The 24,574-nt window shown below is 43.7% G+C and overlaps 1 protein-coding gene and 1 long non-coding RNA gene across 6 annotated transcripts in view; one reads left to right on the forward strand and one right to left on the reverse strand.

The window, feature by feature from the left end:
* Positions 1-3,984: 3,984 nt before the first annotated feature.
* LOC131496710 (uncharacterized) lies at positions 3,985-17,946 on the reverse strand. 2 transcript variants are annotated; one of them, XR_009254643.1, is made up of 3 exons: positions 17,850-17,946; positions 12,410-12,530; positions 3,985-4,118 (listed from the first exon to the last, which is right to left on the reverse strand). It is a non-coding gene; the product is annotated as an uncharacterized LOC131496710 (long non-coding RNA). The 2 variants fall into 2 exon arrangements; XR_009254641.1 differs by lacking the exon at positions 3,985-4,118 and adding an exon at positions 4,931-5,044.
* LOC131496668 (thiamine transporter 2-like) overlaps positions 5,037-24,574 on the forward strand; it is a 41,820-nt gene continuing 22,282 nt past the window's right edge. For 3 of the 4 annotated variants that reach the window (XR_009254622.1, XM_058702485.1, XM_058702487.1), the window contains exons 1-3: positions 6,528-7,267; positions 21,195-21,355; positions 23,380-24,196. Coding sequence is in view for 3 of the 4 variants with exons in the window: in XM_058702485.1 (XP_058558468.1) it covers positions 21,206-21,355; positions 23,380-24,196 (967 nt within the window). In the remaining variant the exon portion in view is untranslated. Of the gene's footprint in view, positions 5,145-6,527; positions 7,268-21,194; positions 21,356-23,379; positions 24,197-24,574 lie in introns of those variants that run through there. The other variant, XM_058702486.1, reaches the window with a different exon arrangement.

Consider the following 24,574-nt stretch of genomic DNA (forward strand, 5'->3'; position numbering starts at 1 on the left):
GAATCATCTGTGCTTGTCCTTTGCAACTTCAATAGAAGACAGATTGAGCAGTCTGCCATGGAAATATAGAATGCCGATTCAAGATTTGTGTTTCAGATATACTTTTCTCCAAATTCTAAAATCCAGTCACTGGACTGAAAATAAAACTCAGCCCCAAAGCCAACATTTACTTACTAGGGAAAAGTAATGATATTCCTACTTCTATCAAAACCAAGGAGGGGCGCCTGGGCGGCTTAATCGGTCGAGCGTCCGACTTCAGCTCAGGTCACGATCTCATGGTTCGTGAGTTCAAGCCCCGCGTCAGGCTCTGGGCTGATGGCTCAGAGCCTGGGGCCTGCTTCTGATTCTATGTCTCCCTCTCTCTCTGCCCCTCCCCTGCTCATGCTCTGTCTCTCTCTGTCTCAAAAATAAATAAACATTAAAAAAAAAATTAAAAAAAAAAAAAAAACAAGGAAAGGATGACCACTATTATTCTTCCCATTTAATTGATTGGACTAGTGGTATAAGCCAACACAGTTAGACAAGCAAAAAAATGAGAAGTGAAAAACTGTATTAGAGGAGGCAAAATTATCATTATTCCAGAGACTACAAGCATACACCCAGAAGACTCAACTGAAAACTAAGATAGAAAGTAAATATATAGCAATCAACAGCCTTCGTGGTACAACAACCATTTAGAAGATGCGTGGGACTTACAGACCTGAGTTATGGTAGGACAAAAATAATACAACAGTAATTATATTTAACCTATTTAGTAATTTAATACATGTGTAAGGCATATATGAATATGCCTGGCAAACACTTCTGAAGATTACAAAATAACACCTAAACATATAGAAAGGCCTATCTTGTCCTTGGTTAGGAAGAAAAATTATATAAAGACATCATGCTTTCTAAATAAGTTTATAAGTTAAATCCTATACCAGAGGAAAAAACACATTTTTTTTTCAGAACTCATAAGGGTGATGCTACATTTTACTTGGAAACCTAACAAAGAAGAACCAAGAAAATGCTTTGTCAAGGGAAAATGAGATTAAATTATTTGCAGAGAATAACATGTTACACTAAACTCTTAACTACAATAACATAGCAACATGAAGAGACAGTCCACTGGAATAGAGTAGAAAGTTCTGATTTAGTCCCTAGTTTATATGGGATTTTAGACTATGATAAAGATACCATCTTATACAAAGGAAGAAAAAATGGAATATTTAATAGGATTGGCAGAATTTTTTTCAAAGAAAAACTAAATTAGGTGCAAAAGTGATAAAATAACTTTATCAATATGCAATATATATATTAGTACACAGATATAAAAAATGAAACCACAAAAATAGTAGAAAAACCACGTAAACACTATTTATAACCTCAAACCTTTCTAAAGTTGCATAAAACCTCGAAGACAATTAGAAAAATGAATTGACACCATAAACTTACATGTGGGAGAAAAATCACAGCAAACAAACCCAGAAGACAAACAGTAATCTGGAGTAAATATTGCAACTCATTAAAGCTGCTTTCCTTAATTTCTAAAGAAGCAATACCAACTGATAAGAAAAAGATCAGTCATCTAATAGAAAAATGGGCAAAGCATGTGAACAGGGAATTCAGAGAAAGCAAAATAAGGCTCAGACACGTAGATGTTGAACTCCTAAGAAAAATGTATATTAAATGACAATGAGATACCATTTGTCCCCTGGCAGACTAGAAAATAATCCAGAAGAGTAACAATACACTTAGTTCTCCGGCAATGGGTCCACGGGCAGTCTCAAAGATGGTTGGCGCGTGTACAAATCAGCTCCATTGCTGTGAGGGAAAACTCCACACTCCCAATTACAAATGCACGTATCTTTCCACCTATAGATTTCTCTGGTAGAAATAGACACTATTGCTATACTGCACACCTGGGAAATGACTCACACAACTGTTTTTCATGACAATACTGTTTCTGAGAACACAGGAGTGGAAACTATTTAAAGGTTGTTACATGGAGACAGGGATGATGTATTATGGTCCGTCAATATGTTCACCTGTAATACTATTAACGGGATAAAAATGAGGAAGATCATTACATCGTGGTAAAGGCCTATAAAATAAATCATTAGGTGGAGAGAAGTATGAGGTGGAATAAATCATTAGGTGGAAAACAATGAGTGTAGTAGCTCCTCATTTGTGTAAATGTAAGTGTGGGTAGTGGCTTATATACACATACAACTTTTCTGGAAGGACAAACAAAGCTAATAACAATGACCTGACACGGGGGAAGGAGAAATGTGGTGGACGTGTCAGCTTCCCATGGATTTTGATGCTTTTTGCACCGTGTAAATGACTCATAACCAAACTGAAATGCTAATTAAAAAAAAAAAAATGTTTAGCCTCTTGAGAAATAACAAGGGAAGATAAGCTGCAGATTTTTTTACACGTGACCGTTCTGATGGGTTTTTTCCCATTTTTTTGCAATATGCATGAATATCCTAAATGCACATTTATAATTAAAAGGAACAAACACAGAAGGCGAAAGAGTATTTTGAAATGAAAAATTTTTATTTGGTATCTCATTAAAGAGAAAGATTTATATATAATATATATGTATGTATTATATATGTAAGATATATATATATAATTTATATATATATTTAATATACATAATATAATGTATTATAATATATATATATATATATTAAAATATATGTTTGCTTTGTAAGGGGTAGGTTTTCTTGATTGGTAAGAGCACCTTAGGGAGAAATATCTTAAATGCTTTGGTTTGTACATAGAATTACTTACAGAAACAACAACAAAAACAGAAGTCATGGGGCACCCGGGTAGCTCAGTTGGTTAAGCAGCTGACTCTTGATTTTGGCTCAGGTCATGATCTCACAGTTCGTGGGATTGAGCCCGGCATTGGGCTCTGCATCGACAGCATGGAGCCTGCTTGGGATTCAGTCTCCCTCTCTCTCTGCCCGCGCCCCCTCCACACGCTCATGCGCAAGCACACGTGCTCTTTCTCTCAAAACAAATAAAAATAAAAACTAAAAAAAAAAAATCATAAACAATAGAAGTAAGGGGAGAGAAATGACAAGATGGGGGCTCCTGGGTGGCTCAGTCGGTTGAGCTTCTGACTCTTGTTTTCAGCTCAGGTCATGATCCCAGGGTCGTGGGACAGAGCCCTGCATGGGGTACTACATTGAGCGTGGAGCCTGCTTAAGATTCTCTCTCTCTGTCTCTCTCTCTCTCTCTCTCTCTCTCTCTCTCCCTCTGCCCCTCTCCCACTCATGTACTTTCACCTGCTCAAATAAAAAATAAAACTTAAAAAAAAAAAAAAAAAGTGGGGCACCTGGGTGGCTCAGTTGGTTAAATGTCCAACTTCGGCTCAGGTCATGATCTCACATTCGTGAGTTTGAGCCCACAATGGGCTGTGTGCTGACAGCTCAGAGCCTGGAGCCTCCTTTAGATTCTGTGTCTCCCTCTCTCTCTCTGCCCCTTCCGTGCTCACACACACTCTCTCTCTCAAATAAACATTTACAAAATTAAAAAAAAAAAAAAAAAAGAGTAAGTCCAGGGCACCCAGGTGATAGCAAGCGGGGAGGTGTGGGAGCAGAGGCAGACAGGAAAATCTCATTAACTGGAGGGAGCATTTGCCCCACGGCCTCTTACCCCCCAGCCACCTAGCAACAGCACTGCGTCTTGCCCTTCCCACAGCCCTTCCCGCAGCCGCAGCAGCAGGGGCAGCAGCCCACCCGGTAGCACCGGCAGGTGGTGCAGCCGCCGCCGCAGCCGCCGCCGCAGCCGCCGCAGCCACTACCGCAGCCACCGCCGCAGCCGCCGCAGCCACAGCACCCCATGGTGTCGGCAGAGAGGACTCGGGAGAGGGGAGGAGGGAGACGCCGGAGGTGAGGGAGGTCTGGTGCCGCCTCCTGCTGGGGGAGGCCCTGGAATGCCATCTCGAGGAAGATGGTGATAGAGCCACCCAGGACACGTGACAAATGGCTTCTTCTTTACTATTTATTCCAACATCCAGAAAAGAATGTAGCGTCCTTTCTCATTTACATCCTTACTGGAAACATTTAGAGTTTTTACCACATGGAGGAAGGACGGTCCCTCTACTGGGCAGAGTTCACCTGCATGAAATAAGAATTATTTCATGTTGCATGTAGTTATCTACAGTGTGCAGGTCTGGAAAATAGCCCACCTGGCGATGAAAGGCTAGGATCAGGTAACTCGGAAGAATGTGCTTCAGAGTAGAGACAATGTCTAGTTCTTTCCGGATGCATATAGATTCTTCCCTACATATCAAAACACCTCCTATTCAGGTGGAAAGTGAAAAAGCAAGGTAAAAGCAACAACATTGTGAGCTGACCGCCCCTTTACTCTTGCAGAGGCTGGAAAACATCATCTGTGGGGAGGGGGGGGAGGGGAGGGTTCAGGTGGCGTCTACACCAGGTGGGAGGCGGCGCTGGGAGTCTTTTCTAAATCTGGTTCTAGGACTTTAAGCTACTGAGCACAAAATTCTAAAGAAATTCTGAATTAGGTTTCTTTGGTCACAGCAGTCTGGAAAAGATGTTGGCCTCCACCCCACCCCCCGCCCCCTTTCCCCCACCCCCAGACACCTATATTCCCAGAAAGATCTAGATCCCAAACCCGAGTCTCTGTGTGACTTTACAAAGGAAGTTGTAAGCTCGAGCTTACAAAGCTCGAGCAGGGTGCACACTTCACTGTGTGGACTATGCCCCGACAGCTTGGCCAGGGAGGGAGGGGGCACAGAGGACTGGGAGCTGGGCCATCTCAGATACCGGAAGCAGGAGAAGCAGAGATCAGGACTCGTCCAGAAAGGAACAGAAACCAGCAGACCTGAGAAAAGCTAATTGGTCCAATTTGCCAACCTCCTGTGTCCCCGACAACAGAAGGAAGGAGATGGCCCAAGATGGTCTTTGATGGAGGGACATTTGTTTCATTCGTGCAGCCAACCCACCCTGCTGAAGAGAGTCCGGCATGCTGCATGACCTGGGGAAAGTTACTTCACTTTTCTGCACCTCAATTTTCTCACCTGCAAAATGGGGACAAGAACAGTCATACTTCGTCGGATTGTCGGGAAGATTAAAGAGGTTAAGACGTGCGTCAAGTGGCCAGCCCACAGGCAAGGCTCAGTAAGTCTGGGCTGACGTTACTATTAGCAATTATTTTTCGAAATGTGACATGGCCAGGCACCCCTTTTCTTGGGCTGCCTGAGGTTTGATGGCAAGACCACATTACTAGCATTTTGCTAAGACAGTCAGAATTGGAACATCTCCTGTTACTGCCTAATTACATCGCAGAGCATACGTGTGAGTTTGGGAACCCACAGCCATTGCACTAATGGGAAAATGAGAAGTTTTGAGACAAGACTGCATGAGGAGGAACTACTGAATGGCATTGGTAGAGATTCCTTCTAAAGTACTAACCCCTCTTATTAACAATTAATTCAGGGCTTAATACAAACTAGGCATTGTTCTAGCCCCTGCAACAAGAGTATTTTTGTTAAGACTCAGAGGTCTTAAAAAAAAAAAATGCTCCTTTGTTTTCTATTTGCGGCAGAGAAAGAGAAATTAAACAGCTCTCCTTACTTCCTACAGCATCAGCTTCTTCTCCATCTGATCCTGGCCCGGATTAGAACAACATATGCTGGCTTTATCTAAATTTACCGGGCTTTTCCTGCTTTAACACTAAAGAGTAAACTAAAATGTTATTTTATTTGAAAGTATATGGAATTTAACTAAATGCTTAAATTTCATTTACAGGAGTCCAATTTTGGCAGACCGTATCCCCACCTTTGGTCTGTAACTTTCTAGTATAGTTATTCTGAGGACACTGTAGGAATTGGGGGGGGGGGGTTATAAAGAGGGTGTAAAACATAGTTGCCAAAGTAATGTAGGCATTTTTGGCAGCGGGAAGCAAATCATTCTACAAATTCATTATCTCTAGCTTAGATTTTCCAGATCTTGGGAATTTAAAAAAAAGGCTGGGTGAGGGGAAAAAACAATATTAGGAAATTTAACTGTGTCCACTCCACAGACACTGTTATCTGAGGTATCACACTGGATACCTCTTGGTATTCCCCTCTTGGGGTTTCTCTTCCACAGTCAGGGTGACCCAGAAAGCTAAGGAGAGAATGTTGAAGAGTTGGAGGGGGCTAAAATACCCACAGCAAGTTCTTACAGCATTGGGGGGGGGGGGGGGGCATCCCACACACACCCTGTTCTCTTCTACTAAACACAAAAGGAGAATTTTGGACAACACTGGTTTCCTTTCGTTTCCTTTCCTACCTTTGGAAACAATTTTAAGGGCAACTGACCTAATCTAAGAATGTATGTGAGTTTCGAGGTCATTATCTAAAATCCACAGTGCTGACTGGCCAGTGCCAGCCCTGGGAGCTACACCCACAAACAGGGAGAAGAATACTGGCCTGGAACCAGCTGCAAATGTCCGGAAGGAGGTGGCTCAAAAGCAGGTTGTAAGTGATACAGCAGAAAAAAAAAAAAAAAAAAAAAAATGATGTAGCACATTAACAATGGCAACAAAGAGAGGCAGGTGGCTGAATCTTCATCCTCAGAGACCAAATTGCTGTGGAGATTCTGGCAATGGAGGCTTGCTCGAAGGAAATGGTTGGGGGTGGGAAATGTATCAAGCTTTGGAGATAAGCATTCAAGTAAAATGTCATGGAAGAAAAAGGCAAGTATGTGCCCTCAAAAATTCAACCCAATTAGGTGTTCCAAGGAAGAACACTGTGACTTGGGAAAAAGACCCGGGGTGTGAGATCCAAATACGAAGCTAGTAAAATAGTAGCAGGAGTGTGACTGGTCTTCCTGCCACTAACAAAAATAGGTGCTGAGAAAATCCGAAAACTTCGCTTCTCCAAGAAGCTGTTAATATGATAGCAGTGATCCATTTTTAATACAAGGAAAAAAGTCAGTTCTCTGCGGATGCAAAGGCGGAGGGCTCATTAATCCGTGGTAATGAACTCTGCCCGGTCCTTCCGGTCTGCTGCGGATTGCAGCACGCCACGGCGTGCCTCATTGCTCAATCAAGGTTTTCGGCTGGTGTTGCAGATCTGCCCTGCAGACCGGAACTTGGACATCGCGGCTGACGGCGGCTGGCCTCGTGTCCCAGCAGAGCAGAGGACAGAACGCTGCGCTCACCTTGTGAATTTTTTTTTCTTTTTTTTTTTTTTTTGCTGACTAATGCTCTCCTTCTGTGCAAAGCGTCCTCTTCTCTCGCTTTTAAGACCACAAAGGTAAGCCCAGACAAGCTTTACTTTTCTGCTGGAGGGAACAGCGTGTGCAAAGACCCCTTTCCGGTGTCTGCTTCAGACACCGGTTTCACCCAATAGGGGACCACCCTTGCTTTGTCCTAGTAGGGCAAAATAAAATACGGAGAAGTATTCCTTCCAGAGAGGAAAAAAAAAATTATATCAGAACAGAGAGGGCCATAGGAAAAGAATAATGTGTATAGAATCCTTATTTCTACTCCTTGTGATGGAGAAGGTACGTGAATCAAATAATAATTAAAATGTCATTGCTTTTTATCATTTGCCCAAGGCTGGAGGGGGGCTGCCACATTTACTCAAAATTGTATGCTGTTGAGTGGGGTGGTAGAGGCAAAGCATCCTGGAAACAACTTCTGAAAGTCGGCTAGCAGCATCAGCAGCAGGCTGGAACAGAAGGGGTCGATGCCTCATAGCATCCAAAGGATAGAGCTGGCTGTCAATGCAGACGCTCTTCCCCCTACATCTGAACTTTCAATCTAGGAACCTTTCCAGCTGGGAATTAAGCACCCCATCCCGGAAAGCCTGACAACTCTTAGATGCCACTAGCAATAAATAGCACAGGATCTCTTCGGCCCAAGGAACAGCTTGTGGGGGGGGCTTAAACTATTCAAAGAAAACCTCTGTAAATGTCCACTGAACTGATTTCAAGAATACATGCTGCATTACTCAGCCATGAAATGAATGAAATCTCGCCATTTGTGACAAAATGGATGGATCCAGAGAGTACAAAGCTAAGTGAAATAAGTCAGAGAAAAATACTATATGATTTCATTTGTATGTGGAATCTAAAAAACAAAACGAATGAAACAAAACAGAAAGAGACTCACAGATACATAAGCCAAATTGGGGGAGGGGGGGCTGGGAAGGGGCAAAATACATGAAAAGGATGAAGAGGTACAAACTTCCAGTTTTAAAATAAACCATGCCGGGGCGCCTGGGTGGCTCAGTTGGTTGAGCCTCTGACTTCGGCTGAGGCCATGAACTTGCGGTTCATGAGTTCGAGCCCCGCACTGGGCTCTGGGCTGACAGCTCAGAGCCTGCAGCCTGCTTCAGATTCTGTGTGTCCCTCTCTCTCTGTGTTCCTCCCCCACTCGCGTTCTGTTTCTCTCTCTCTGTCAAAAATAAAGATTTTTTTTAAATTTTAATGAGAAAAAGGGTATGCATGCCGCATCTTATAGCAGTAGGGATAGATAATACGTGACTTTTAATGACGGGCATCGTTGTAGACGGCAACCTGAAGCTGTACGTCACCCAGTGGAAATTTGGGGGTGGGGGGAGGGCGACCTGGACAGAGGAGGAGGGAAACAAGGCTGTAGAACAACTTGAAAGGAATGAGAGAAGGGAACTTCAGATCAGCAGGCAGAAGATTTCGAGCTTTACATCCTTACGGAACTGGATTCTAAACTGCATGACCCCGGGCAAGCCACGTTATCTCTCCTGGAATGTCTGCCTGCCCATCTGCCAGGATGAGACAATATCTGCTTTGTGAGCTTCAGAGGATTCAAAATGAGGCGTAGAAAGCATGTAGTATCAATGCCTGTCCAAGCAGGTATTAGGTTAAACGGCACGTGCTGGAGGTATTATTTTTCTGTGCTTGTTGATGGTATGTGTTAGGAAGCACTGATTTGGTTTTGATTGGGAATTGCGTCCTTGGAGTACACGCTGAGCACTCAGAATCTCAGGACATGTGGACAGACCGGTAAAGCCAGATTCTAGAAGGTCGCTAGAAGTAATAATTATGGGTGGTTATTCAAAGGTATCAGGAGGAGACAGGTTTCACTTGACTACCCACGTGCTTCCAGGGGTGCGGAGCGGCTGAAAGTCTTTTGTGGGCTGAAGAAGTTCAGATATTTGTGTGCACAAGTCATTTAAAGAGTGTGGCCCTCCACACTCGCCTCGTGCAGCACTAAATCCGGCAGCGTGCAGACCTGACCCTCAGGGGCTCCCTTTTTGGGAAAGTAATCTGGGCAGAGGTCTCGGAGTGGTTCTCGGCTTGGGGGTGGGGTGCATCAGAATCTGGAGAATCTCTGAGTAGCGGCTGAAAATTGCACCCAGGAGAGTCCGGTACTTCCTCTTGGAAGGGCACTCCAGGAACTCCATGAAAGATGGGGAAAGCCCTGACGGAGAACTCAGCCATTCATCCAACAGATGAGATAAAGAATGCAAAATCACCAACTGAGAAATGTTATCCAAACAAAAACCCTTAGAATGAGGTTTTTTTCCCACACAGATGTGATCTAAACATGGGCAGGTGATGGAGCTTAAGGCATTGGTATGATTGTTGTAGAAATAAGGGAAAGAACGAAAGGAGAAGGCTGGAATATTGGGGGGCGGGGGGGACAGATATCCCAATGGAGCTGAGGAATAGTACAGTGACCGTAGCTGATGACATAGCAAGAAGAGATGTTTGTAGACACAGCCAGACGACTGGATCCCTTATTAGAGGGAGAATACAGTACAGCCATGAGAATGGGGAGCTGAGGTAGAATGGAAAAAAGGGTCCTTGGAAATGAGGCCTAACCCTGGCACTGTGGCCTATTCTTCTCCTCCTCTCTCCAAAGAGGCTGTGGTCCTCTTCCATCCCCATCAAGTGGGAGATTGTGTTTCTTCCCTTAGATTGATCTCTGGTTTTCTCAAGCCAAAATTCAGAGGGTGGAGGAATTTCAGCTTCTCCAGGACAGTGGAAATAGCTGTAGGTAGGCCCATGGAAGTCGTGGAGAAGAAAAGACCAGAAGTTCAGCTCAAAGTTCAACTGTAGAATTGTGCAACAACCCACAGGCAGGCTGAACAGAAATATGATGAATGAAAGAAGAGACTAGGCTTCCAGATGGCTGTCAGTATGGCTCATCGATGGCTCCACAGATAGTCATTCCCTCCGCCACTTACACAAGAAACACCTAGAACACCCCAGAAGCGTTCCATATGGAAGAGCATATCCCTACTCTCTGTGAAGCAGAAGTAAATGGAAAACAGATCTCTCAACCCAACCACTGGCAAATAGTTTTCATTGTCATTATTCGTCTTGACTGATGTAATTGAGCGTCTGTCATTGCCACCTACTCCACTTAAGTAAGAGCTTTATTGATATAATTTGGACCAGCATTTATTTTACCTCAAAGAAGAGGACAGTCAATGTAATAGGTCCCCAAATAAGCCAGTCTTCATGGGGCCCACCTTGTGAAGGAACAGAGTGGGCGGTAGAGAACATGGGGTAATCCGGAAGATCATCCCTCCCAAAGCTCTTTGCCCACGGAAAGCCGAAATTCCACCCAAAGCATCTCACTCTTTTCCAGGGAACTTCATCTTCTATGGTGAACGTTATCTCTAACCTCCTTTTAAAGTGAAATTACCAGACAGCCAGGTGATTGTTACTAGCAAGTGTGTGCGAACACACTTACGGAACTACGTGTATTGCTCACTGTAGACTGCACACGTGTAGATCGCTCCCACTAAGAATACCAGAAGCCAAGTCCTTAACACAGGAGTTCTTTAACACAGCACATCGATTTCCAGGCTTTGTTTTCTATCTAAGACACCACACACGCATACACACACTCCCTGCCCCCATTATCTCAATGGTCTGCAGGGCAGGAGGGACCTTGTGAGTCAAGGAGAAGGGATAAAAAAAATTCTGTGAGACTCAGCAGGGGAAGGCTCCTCAGAAGGTGGATTTTTATCTTATGCTCATTCACCTCACAAACGTCTGTGCTTCTTTGTCCATCGGCAACTCCAGATCATCCCCACCACAACCACCTGTCAGGGCATCCTCCCTCCTGCACGGAAGAAGCCTGGAATGATATTTGCCTGAACTCGCTTCCACTGTGTGGTTACAGGTCAACCTGCTTACGAGAAGCACCCCTGTGAGATTTGGAAGATGGAAAATTCAAAAAAAAAAAAAAAAAAAAAAAAAGTGGCCAGGATTTTCCAAGGCAGTTACCTTAATTGCAGTAAAATCCAGTGTAGAATTCCTTCTCAGAGAGGCCTTTGGATACATACAAAATCCCCACTCCCTTAATAATATTTGAATTCAAATTTCCTGAAGCCTGGAAGAATATTCTCTAACATACCAGGGTGTATAAAAATAAAATATGATTAAATTTAAACAGTTACTGGAAAGTGTCAGATGTTGGAATTTTAAACCCAGAAATGCAAGTGGAGATATTTCCATAAATTCATATAGTGTTTGGATTATCTGGGTCCTGTCAGAACTATTTCATAAAACACACCAGTTTTTGCCATTTTAACACGCAATATATAAAACTCCTATTGGTTTTATTTCTCTGGAGAACCCTGTTGGGTACAATAGTCAATCTTATGCTATATTCTTTGATAGCACTAGGTAATTTATCCTAAAAAAATGCTAATTGAGGACCTACTAAATACTAAGAATATAGTAGACACCACAATGGATGGATACAGCTCTTCTTTTTAAAGGGAAGAAATAGGGGTGCCTGGGGGCTAAGTCGGTTAAGCCTCTGACTCCTTGATTTCAGCTCAGGTCATGATCTCACAGTTCATGGGTTTGAGCCCCGCATCAGGCTCTGTGCTGACAGTGGGGAGCCTGCTTGGGATTCTCTCTCTCCTTCTCTCTCTCTCTGCCCCTGCACCCCAAAAAGATAAATAAATAAACGTTAAAAAAAATGAAGGGAAGATTTGAACAAAAACCATTAAGCAGATAGAGAGTGACAGAAAAAAAAACAACCATCTCGGACAGGGTGTTTTTGTTTTTGTTTTTTTTAATTTTTTTTTTTAACGTTTATTTATTTTTGAGACAGAGAGAGACAAAGCATGAACAGGGGAGGGTCAGAGAGAGGGAGACACAGAATCTGAAACAGGCTCCAGGCTCTGAGCTGTCAGCACAGAGCCCGACACGGGGCTCGAACTCACGGACCGCGAGATCATGACCTGAGCCGAAGTCGGCCGCTTAACCGACTGAGCCACCCAGGCGCCCCTTGGACAGGGTGTTTTGAGAAGTCAAAAGGGGCATTGGAGCACAACCTGTATGAACGTGTGGGATGCAGCCCACCTTCACGTGCCTGAAGGAAAAGTATTCCAACAGGTGGAACGGGAAGGAGTCAAGGCCCCCAAAACCAAGTGCATTTGACTCACCTGGGCATGGGCAGCACATGGTCGTGTAGGTTTTTCCTGTGGAAGGTACGCTGAGCCGCGGTCAGGAGACAGGCCCTGTCACTACCCAGCAGTCACGTTATCTTCCAGTCTCTACTTCTTTCTAGAGACATGAAGAATTAGGACCAGATTGGTGTTTCTTTCCAAAACACTCGCAGTGGCCCTGCATTCTCTGCCCCCTCTCAAGGAACTCCAACGTACACATAAAGATTGTGAGGAACATTCCAGCAAGGGAACTCTTGTGACTTGACTTAACCCAATGCTTCTGAACTTACTTGGTCTCAAAATTCTATTTCTATTATGAATCAAATTTGAATTCATTGAGAACACTTTTAGAAACGCCATACTCTAAAGAGCCCATTTATCTTTCAATTCTAAAGCAGTCTGAACAATGGGACATAAAATCACACCCCCCCCCCCATTCACCCCTCATCTCCAGCAAAAAGAGAGCAGCTTTTAAATTTATTCCTGGAAGTAGAACCTTTCTTACATATAAATTCATATGTGGAAAAAAATAAATAAATTCCGGGGCGCCTGGGCTGACTCAGTTGGTTAAGTGTCGTACTTTGGCCCAGGTCATGATCTCGCGGTCTGTGAGTTCGAGCCCCGTGTCGGGCTCTGTGCTGACAGCTCAGAGCCTGGAGCCTGTTTCAGATTCTGTGTCTCCCTCTCTCTCTCTGCCCCTCCCCCACTTGTTCTCTGTCTCTCTCTGTCTCAAAAATAAATGAACATTTAAAAAAATTAAAAAAAAATAAATTCCTATGTGAACGGTCAATAAACAAAACAGATAAAAATCAGAGATGTCTGGGCTGAAGCAAAGGTCTGGATTTGATGGGACATCATCCGCTCTCTGTCCCCGTGTGCCAGGATCACACCGCCCTCTAGTGTCTAATCTTCAAGGAGAGTAAAGCCAAAACCAACCCCAAAATCTCATTCAAATTTCCAGCCTCAGAACTGCCTCCAAACTGCTGTTTGCTAAGCTGTGACTCTCAACGTGAGGTCCCCCAAATGGCAGCCTCAGCATCGCCTGGAAACTTGTTGGAAATGAAAATTCCCAGTCTCAACCCTCCAGGCTGAGACCTGCTGAATCAGTGAGTGGGGAGAGACCCACTGGATGGTGTCTTCCGTTTTAGCACATTCTCCTACCAATTTTTTTTTTTTTTTGTACCATGCTGCTTTCAATTAAGGGGTAAAAATGGACTCGGGACAGCCTGTCAAAACCCAAAAATTCACAAAGGAGTTTCTTTTTTTTTTTTTTTTTTTAATTTTTTTTTCAACGTTTTTTATTTATTTTTGGGACAGAGAGAGACAGAGCATGAACGGGGGAGGGGCAGAGAGAGAGGGAGACACAGAATCGGAAACAGGCTCCAGGCTCCGAGCCATCAGTCCAGAGCCTGATGCGGGGCTCGAACTCACAGACCGTGAGATCGTGACCTGGCTGAAGTCGGATGCTTAACCAACTGCACCACCCAGGCGCCCCCACAAAGGAGTTTCTATACCTAGCAGTTGTTCAGCAATTTTCACTTTACACCATTCTTTCTGACTCAATAGGAGTTACATCCATTCCAACAATACACTGGACCCAATGTATTTGTAGTACTGCCATGAATAATCAAAGAAGGTTCTAGAATGAACCTGGTCATCTTTTCTTTAACAGAAAGTGTCTGCAGTGATAATGCCCATTGTAAAAAAAAAAAAAAAAAAAAAAAAAAAAAAAAAAAAAAAAGAGGGTTTGCATCGTGAAATCCCTGTAGCACTAGCCCGAGTTTATCGCGTGTGCAGGATGGTGTTTCCATCGTTAAGTCTTTTAATCTGGCCAGCCGTGATGAATTTATGCTCTGTTCAGACCAGGATATCAAATAAAGGTGCATGAATGGTTTAGAGCAATTTTCCTACAGCTACAATAAAACTGGCTTCCTTCCTTCCTTCCTTTTTTTCTTCTTTCCCCAAAGGCTTCCTGAGTACTTGGGGGTGGATGTAGGCTCTGTTGGCTGAAAACAGAACCCTACTAAACGTGCCCTGGGAACATCAGCCTCCCGTACAAGAGACACCTTCATTGCCACCGTCACACGCTTCTTTCTAAAACTTGATAACTTGATAAAGAAGACAGATTCGGTAAAAAGGAGAACAGTTGTTATAAGCATCAGTATCTCAATGGAAAAATCAATATAAAACTTACAAGTAGAGTAGTGACTAAGCCATAGGGAAATTTATAAATTTTTATTTAAAAAATACAGTTTAATGGAGCATCTGGGTGGCTCAGTTGGTTAAGCGTCCAGCTCTTGATTTCAGCTCAGGTTATGATCTCATGGTTCATGGGTTTGAGCCCCACATTGGACTATGCACTGACAGTGCATAGCCTGCTTAGGATCCTCTCTCTCCCTCTCTCTCAGCCCCTCCTCTGCTCTTTCTCTCTCTCAAAAAGTAAACAAACTAAAAGAAAAAATTTTTTAAATTATAGTTTGCTTAAGTGGGTGACCTAAAAGGGTAAGTATCATTTCTGCAATTCGTACAACATTAAATTTAAGAAACTAACATTGCAGTCTTTTATGAGAACATTTCAGTTTTTAAACAACCACCATATGGGGTATAAACAATGTTTATTACCTAGCTGAAGATATTTATAATTAGCTACAAAAACAAACTGGGAAATTTCACTCCGTATGTAAATAAAGATGCATTTTCCTTTTTATATTTAACAATAATGAAAGTATGAATACAAGGAAATCTGGGCTAGAATATGTTTCATGAAAAATTTTAAACGTGAAATACATCATACATTATGTCCAAATTATCAAAAATTCCTATTAGGTATATCAAAGTCAATATCAGCTTCCTAAGATGACTGTAAAAAAAAAAAAAAAAAAACCCAAAAAAACAAGTAAGTGCGGGGCGCCTGGGTGGCTCAGTCGGTTAAACGTCCGACTTCGACTCAGGTCACGATCTCGCGGTCCGTGAGTTTGAGCCCCGAGTCGGGCTCTGTGCTGACAGCTCTCGGAGCCTGGAGCCTGCTTCCGATTCTGTGTCTCCCTCTCTCTCTGCCCCTCCCCCGTTCATGCTCTGTCTCCCTCTGTCTCAAAAATAAATAAACGTTAAAAAAAAAAAAAGTGCCACAAAACTGGGTGGTTTAAAACAACAGAAATGTATTCTCTCTCTCATAGTTCTGGAGATGAGACATCTAGAACAAAGGTGTCAGCAGGACCCTCCACCCTCTGAAATCTATAGGGCAAGAGCCTTCCTTGCCTCAGTCAACTTACGGTGTTTGCTGGCAATCCTTGCTGTTCTTTGGTTTGTGGATGCCTCTCTCCAATCTTTTTTTTTTTTTTTAAGTTTATTTACTTATTTTAAGAGAGAGCAGGGGAGAGGCAGAGAGAGAAGGAGAGAGAAAATTCCAAGCAGGCGCCCAAGTGGGACTCAAACTCATGAACCATGATATCATGACCTGAGCTGAAATCAAGAGTCAGATGCTTAACCTGCTGAGCCACCTAGGTCCCCGTGCCTCTCTCCAATCTTTGCCTTGTTATCACATGGCCACCTTCTCCCCGTGTGTCTTTGTACCTGTGTTTCTCCTTAAGCATCTCAGTCATATTGGAATAAACACCCACCCTACTCTAGGATGACCTTATCTTAATTATATCTGCAACAACCCTGTTTCCAAATAATTTCCATTTTGAGGTGCTGGGAATTAGGACTTCAACATACTTTCTTTGTGTGGGGGACACAATTCAGCCCATAACAGTCCGCCTTCTGGCCTTTCAAAATTTACATCCTTCCCACATGCAACATTACATTCACCCATTTCCCAACATTTCCAAAGGTCTTCACCATCCCAGCATCCACTCAAGTCCAGGCTGTCATCAATTCAGAGTCCCAAACTTCATCATCTAAATCATATAGATCAATATGGGTGAGACCCAAGGGATATGATTCATCCTTTGGTAAAACTCCCCTTCACCTGTGAACCAGAGAACAAGGTATCTGCTTACAGAACACAATATCACTGGATAGAGTAGACATTTTCTTTCCAAACAGGAGATATTAAAAGGAAAAAAGGGGGTAATGGGTCCTAAGGAAGTCTTAAAAATTATCAGGGCAAGTTCTATCAGATTTCAAGCCCTGAGAATAATCCTGTGTGGCTCGATGCTCTGTCCTCTGGGCCAGATAGGGCGGCAGCCTACCCGTGTTGGCCTTGAGGGGATCTCATCAGCCCAAACTTCTGCATCTGTGCCTCTGCCTTCAGGGTCATTCTTTTTTCATTTCATGCTTCCCTCCCCCTGTTAGTCCAGGCTAGTAGCGATTCTGTGGATATAAAATTCTCAAAGATCCGTCAGACTCCTGTGCAATTCAGAGAGGTGCAAACCATCAGGCAAGAGGGCCCTCCACGGAGCATTCCTGGGGAACCCCATCTCTATTCCCAGCTTTTGCTAACATGGTTCATTGGATCCATTAGCCACACAGCCGAGCTCTTTAGCAAATGATTGTCCAGCTACGCTCTTGGCACTGTTTGCAAAGTATGCTATCTAGATGGGCTGGGAATCTTTCAGATCATTGAAGACTGGTTCCTTTTTGCTTTGCAGTTCCTTGCTCAATTTCTTTCTTTTCCCTCATATTTTACTATAACCAGCAAGGAGAAGCCAGGCTGCGCCTTCAACCCTGCTTGGAGCTCTCCAAGCAAAATATCCAGATTCGTTTCTTATAAGTTCTACTTTCCTTCCAACAACAGAACAAAATTCCATCATGTTCTCTGCCATTTTCTAACAAAATTCACCTTTCCTCCAGTGTCCAATGGCGTGCTTCTCCTTCCCATCTGGGACATCATCAGAAACACCTTTACCATTCCTATTTCTTTTTTTTTTTTTTTTTTTTTTTTTATTTATTTTTGGGACAGAGAGAGACAGAGCACGAACGGGGGAGGGGCAGAGAGAGAGGGAGACACAGAATCGGAAACGGCTCCAGGCTCCGAGCCATCAGCCCAGAGCCCGACGCGGGGCTCGAACTCACAGACCGCGAGATCGTGACCTGGCTGAAGTCGGACGCTTAACCGACTGCGCCACCCAGGCGCCCCTACCATTCCTATTTCTAGCCACATTCTGTTCCTGGTGATATAGGTCCTCTTTAAGACAATAGGCACTTTCTCCGTAGCCCTCTTCTCTTCTTTCTGAGCCCTCGACAGAATTGCCTTAAACAGTAGTATTTCCACCAACAATCTCTTCAAGGCATTCTAATTTTTTTTCTGTCAAATACCCCCAAATTCTTCTAGCCCCGATCCATTATCCAGTTCCAAAGCCGCCTCCACGTTTTTACATATTTGTTACAGACCACATCACTTCCCAGCACCAACGTCGGTATCAACAATGCATTAGTCCTCATGATTTCCTGGATGCGAGGGAAACGTGCCAATGAAATGAGTCCCTAGTCCTACCTGACGGCCTCCAAACAGCAAGATGAGTGATGTGGCCGTTGAAAGTCAACTAGAAAGAAATCTGTCAAATCGCCATTAAAAATGATGAGGCCACGTGGTCACCGTGTGTTAAACAACACTGCCGGTTAGAAAGGGCAGAGCAAGGTCCAGATGGAAAATGCTGGCATGGAGAGCTGATTTAAGAAATCTAGATTTTAGAAAACACCACCACTTTTAATACTTAGTCATGGTGAGCTGGAACATAGAGATTATTTTCTTTTAATTCTTAATAAGTATATACAGTAAATGTTCACTAATTTAGAGACGATGCTAACTGAATTTAGTAAAACATCATGGAAAAGAATAGGTGTGGACAGCATGTATTTGGAGCAGAACCTAACAAAACTGACCAAGTGTTCTCCGTAATGGCCTGACCATAAAGGCCTGATTAAAAGGCAAATACGTATGACTTATGACCTTTCATATGTAAGTTAATAGTTATAAAGGGCTTTCAGACTATTTAGGTCCTTAAAGGAATAGTTTTCCTTGCAAATCTAATCTCAAACCATAAACTTACTTTTTCAGTGTCTTCTTATTCTCTTAAAATAATTTTGAAATTACTTATACATTTTGTACTGATGATCAATGATTCAACTTAGCTGGGGCTATCAATGTGAGCTGTTAATGTTATCAGCAATTCATTGGTCTTGTGATTTCCTGAGTCATGGGACTAGACCAGATTCTCAGAGAAAGGCTAGGGGAAAACCCTGGTATTTATCGCGTTACGCAGAGCCCCAGTCCTCTCCTGTTGACCTCATTTACTCCCCGGAAACAATAAAGTAGATCATTGTTACCTTCTTGTAATCAGTGGGACTAGGAGAGGTAAAGGAATTCAAGTAAGTTCAGCCCTGTGTCCCAAAACAGAAGCCCACTACGTTCGATGCACCTGACATCCTCAGGAAGACTAGAAATTTGCATTTTGACATAATTAGGAGCAAATCGAAGCATCCGTTTGGTAACGTTTTAACTGATTTCCAATGACCTTTGAAGCAACAGGTTAAAAATCAACTACGAATTATCATCTGTTTGAACTATTAACCACACCACTAAGATAACATGGGATTGTAAATTCAGTAGTCGTCCCTTTTTCAAGCAGTAACTCTGCCATTAATTTTAAAAAGCGAAAAATGCCTTGGAATTAACAAGGTCCGAGGAAGGAATGTTTGCATCTTTCACGTTGGGTTCTTTGCTCCCTTCAACCTCAGCAGAGACCTCATATCAGAGAATAGCGTATGCTTCGTGTTTCAAGGTTCTTTCTAGGGAGCCATTAGTTTTCCGCAGGCCATAGAGCAAGCAGTTCAGTCCAGAAGGTCTGTGCAGGCAAAACACCACAGAGCTCAAATGACACCGTCTTTTTGCAATAAGCGAAGATACCAGCAGGGGGCGAACTTGGAGCCCGTCCTCACACCCGCAGTCCAAATTCCATATTCAAGATTTGTGGTAGCTGTTTCTCCACATGATCACTTGCTACGTGAAGCCTTCCATCGCGGTGGAAGAGACTCCATAGTCTAGTCAAACCAACCCGTCCACCCATTTTGAGTTCAACATTCTTTGACACCCTGGCTGCCAACACTTGGGGTAGAATGGGAAGTTATCCACTCTACAGGTGAGGAAACCTGAGGCCTCGGTCCATTAAGAAACTTGTCCAGGGTCACACAACTTAAAAGGTGGATCGGAGATCTGTATTTGCTCAGCTGCAAAGCCCGTGTTCTTCTCACCAGGAATTCCCCTTTCATTACTCCAAAACGATTTTCAGAGTAACCTCCATATTCTTGAAAATCCAATGGTGGCTTCTAGTTCCCACTCCATAGGACAACTTTAAATAACCAGAACACTTGGGAAATATCTCATTATTATACGATTTTTTTTGCTCAGTTAGAAAACCCTGGTTGGTCCAATGGATGTACTTTCACCAAGGAGTTGAAGACACCTTCCAGGAGACCGTTGATATATATGATTCTGTGCTAGACTCGGTGACAAAAAGGAATCCCTGCCCCCACGGAACTCCCAGGCTAACTAGCAGATGCGGATGTCAATACATCAGTGCCTCTGAAAGCCATCCACCCTGCAGACTGCATAGTTTAGGCTTACTGATTGGCATTGTTCTAACATGTACTGATGTGGGTGGTCTCCACAACGTGAGGTAGGTATTATTTTCCCTATTTTACAGATGAGAAATCCGAGGTACCGAAGAGATCCGGTAACTTGCCAGAGTTTACATGCTTGTAAGCAGCGGAGAAGAATGTGGACCTTATTGACTCCAGAGCCCTGCCCTTGACTTCCATGCCATAATGCCTCGCCAGGGCTGTAACGGAGACAGAGCATAGACTAAGGCAGGAGAGGAGCTGGAGAGGGTCAGGAAGCTTCGGGGAGGAAACAGTCGAAGACTGAGCGAGGGAGATTCTCTCAGAGCAGTGGATTGCCCTTCTTCGGGCTACCCATGTCTTCCTGCAGTCAGCCAACCTTAAGGTTTATCCTCCCGGACGGATGTTCTGCCATTTCAGTGTTAGCAACATAAGTGGGGAAAAAAGTAGACCAGAAACCAAGTATCAACTCAGAAAAATACTTTTAAATACCGTTGAATTTCATCCATGATGCGATATTGTCATGTAATTCTTCTGAAAGTAGGTATTACAAACAATCCAAGTCACCTGGGTGGATGACAGTTTTAATTAGTTGAGGCTTCTGATGCTAAACCAATGTTTACTTTGAACTCAATGCTTAGAAGAAGCAAGGGGTCTATCTGCTTTATAAATCTTTACTCCCCCAAAGGCTATTTTATTCACCATTTTAAAGCATTCATTAATGAATTTCCAGGTCATCAACCACTACAGGGTGATAGGCTCAGGATGGGGACCATGAAGCAGACGTTTGCTTAGCAACTGTGTCTATCAAAATTCCACCAATCTTATCTCAGGCCCAAGATTTCCGCCTTAGGAGAAATTCCCTGACTTTTTTCTACTATGAAAGATTACAGGAGAGCATGGCTGACTGGCTTGCAATGCTGGGGACTGGTTTTTCGTCAGTGACCCTGCCATTCCAGCTGAGATGAAATTTAATCCCGACTGCAGTGTTTTCAAATAATCATTAGTTTTCTCTTTAAACCAAGAAATGCAAAGGCAAGACTCAAGTTCCTGCGTTTTGACCTGTGGTATATATTTACTGTCGCAATGCTTTTCGTTTTTTCCTTTTTGGGACCAAAGGACAAATGGAACATGGGGAAGAGAACACAAGTTTTATGAAAAGAAACCATCAATCTTCTGACTTGCTTTTTTTTTTTTTTGTTTTTTGTTTTTTGTTTTTAAGCGTAACCATCCATGAATTGTTGCCAGACATCACCAAGCCATTCCTGGGTTTTTCCCACAGTCATCCTGTGCTGCTTTGGATTTTTCTCAATGATGAAACCATCAGAACCATTTGTTGTACCTTATTTAGCAGGACCAGATAAAAACATAAGCCTCAGCACGGTAAGAGTACTCACATGTTGATCTTAGTTTTACGTCTTGTGAAAACCGGCGTCTAAAGTTTTGGGTAGAAGCAAAATATCAGAACTTCTCGCAAACTCAAATGCGAACAAACGGGTCTTAATAATTTCTGCATGTCTGTCGTGCAAAAATGTAAAACTTTTTGATACAACAAAAATGGGGTGAATTCAAAACAGTCTTCCAGCTGGACACAAATCATACTCCAGGACGTCATTGCTGATTATCATGAACCTTTAGAAATAAAGCCATCCTTAGGTATAAATACAAACCTTACAAGGTAGTGTAAGATTGGGAAGGAAAAAGTTATGCAAAAGCATCTGAAAAAGTCCTCCGAAGATTTTTTTTTGCCTCTTTACATATCAATATTAAGGCCGTTGTCAGCTGTTAGTCAGGCCATAGGATCTAATCCTAGGGAGCCTATTAGTCAGTGGGTCTCAAAGTGTGGTCCTTGGACTAGTGCAGTGCACCAGCATCACTGGGAAACTGGTTAGAAATGTTCATTTTCAGGCCCCACCCCAGATCTCCAGAGTCTGAATGTCTGGTGTGTAACAAACCCTGCAGGTGAATCTGATCTGTGCGAACATTTGAGAACCACCACTTTAAGCCACCGAACAATAACAAGGCCAGACAGAGCCCTGTATCAGTTTGATTTCTTCCGGGGGAAAAAAAAAAAAAAAAAAGTCACACCTGTTTTACGGGCTGGTTATTCAGCAAATGGGGCATAACAATTGCATCCCCCTTGGCCACCCTCTCCCAGAAACCATGCTCGTGTCCCTACCCGACGCCAAAGAAACTGCCTTGTGAACCAATCCACCCTTTTCCCTCCCAATAAGAAAAGCATGTGCCAATCTTGAATGCCATTAGGTGCAGACAGGTTTGGCTGGGAGAGAGCCCCGGGCTGGATTTAGACTCCAGGGACAGTCACAAAAAGCAGATCTGGGACGTATCTTCTCCCGGGTTAGTGACTACCCCTGAGTGTCAGGAAGAACAAGAATAAAGTTCTACCAAACTGTGAGAACATGTAGGTAAAAGGGGACCTGGGAACTCAAGGGGTGAGGGCACAGATTAGGTCAAAACAAAGGACACTCCTAGGCTCAGTAAGTGGGTGGTTTATGTCAGTGATCTGAGATCCTAAGGTTTGAGAGGGTCAGGGAGACCCCAAAAGAGGGTCTACCAGCCTTCTTTACAGCATCTTCTATCTGCTGTAGATTCCGCTTACAGAAGCGGAACTAATCATGTACTGTGGATGGGCTCAGATGATTTGTTGATATAACCAGTGTTCCCTGGAAAATCGTGGCCAAAGCCGATTTGAGCAAGAGAGAGACAAGACACTAAGCCGTTTGGTTTGGGTTTTGGGTCCTCCAAAGCAGCCCAAGAAAGTAAGGCCAAGAATGCAGAAGAACCGAAGGACAGATCCCTTCTTCTGATACTGAGTCTTGAACTGGTCATTTGTTCTATATTTTCCTGATCACACAGACGACAGCCTGATGGTCTGCACATTTTACATACTGATGGGAATCAAAGGTAAATATGGTCAGGTTCTGCCAGTGCCTGGAACATTCCTTTTAACCTTATTGAAGGAGAGGAAACTATCTTAAATGGACAGGAACAGCACCTGAGCAGCCCTGAACCGCCCCGGAAAAACTGTTGAGCTTAGTATATGCATTAGGGCCTCTTTTCCCAGCCTGGCGAGCGTATGCAGATCCTATTACATTTCAAAAATGTAAGAAGCAGATCACTGAGTACGGCAACCGCTCTTTCTTTATACCTGGAGGAAGGAACCCACATGTTATGAGTTTCTATGATTTGGGGACTTCTTTCCCTTGAGTTTCAGTTTCCCGTTGCTTTCCATCATATTGTCAGAAAGTCCTGTGGAGGGTCAAACTGACGGGGGCCCAGCAATGCGTCCTGGGATGGATACGCGTCACGTGGATAAGATAGATGTCAGGTGTGTGTTCCGCTTCCTCGTGCTTGTGTCCTCACACCCTCCCCGTTTAACCTCACAGATCACAAAAGAGGTCTTTCCCATCTGGACATACTCTTACCTGGCACTGCTGCTCCCAGTGTTCATCGTCACCGACTACGTCCGCTACAAGCCAGTCATTATCCTGCAGGGGATCAGCTTCGTCGTCACCTGGCTGCTGCTTGTGTTTGGTCAAGGATTAAGAGCCATGCAGGTGCTAGAGTTCTTCTATGGGATGGTCTCCGCCACCGAGGTGGCCTACTATGCCTACATTTACAGCGTGGTCAGCCCGGAGCACTACCAGAAAGTGAGCGGCTACTGCAGGAGCGTCACCCTGGTGGCCTACACGGTGGCCTCGGTGCTGGCCCAGCTCCTGGTATCCCTGGCCAGCCTATCGTACTTTCACCTCAACGTCATATCCTTGGCCTCTGTCTGTGTGGCCCTTCTTTCCTCCCTGTTCCTACCGATGCCTGAGAAGAGCATGTTTTTTCATGTACAACCCGGCAAAGGAGCTCCTCCCAAGCCACCGGGAAAGGATGCTTTCTCAAAGGAACCACAAAAGGATCGCAAACCGGTCTGCAAAGGATTAGTCACCTTTTCAGGGAACCTGGGTGACGACGATCCGCTGAACGATCCAAAGCCGGGAAATGTAACGTTGAGAGTTTTTGTGCAGTGGTTCCAAGATTTGAAGGGTTGCTACTCCTCAAAGCATCTTTTTTACTGGTCCCTGTGGTGGGCTTTTTCCACAGCAGGTTTTAACCAGGTTTTGAACTACGTTCAAATCCTGTGGGATTACAAGGCACCATCCCAGAGCTCTGCAATCTATAATGGGGCAGTAGAAGCCCTTGCAACGTTTGGAGGTAGGTCCACCAGACTTTCTCTTTTCAGTGTGGCGGAAATATATTCTTTCAAATCCTAGTCTCGGAGAGATTGGTTGTAGAGGTGTCAACAGTGAATACCAAATATTTCGAAAACGAAAAGAGCTTTTGTCGCCAAATTTTACAAAGGCAATGAGTTTAAGGGAAGGTTGACAAAACTATCCATGGAAAATAGTGTAATCCACCCCTAAAACTAGGGACTGCGAATTCGTGTCCCACTGGCCATAAAGAGTTGGACAGTTGAAGGTAAAACTACCAAATCACTTTCCTCTCTAACCACTCTGTAACACTAGCCTTTAAACTATGGTTTGCAAACCATTAATGGAAGTGGGAAAACGATGGCCCATGGCCCACCAGAGA

Source organism: Neofelis nebulosa, chromosome 2, assembly GCF_028018385.1.
Source record: "Neofelis nebulosa isolate mNeoNeb1 chromosome 2, mNeoNeb1.pri, whole genome shotgun sequence".
In the NCBI taxonomy this organism is placed as follows: Eukaryota; Metazoa; Chordata; class Mammalia; order Carnivora; family Felidae; genus Neofelis; species Neofelis nebulosa.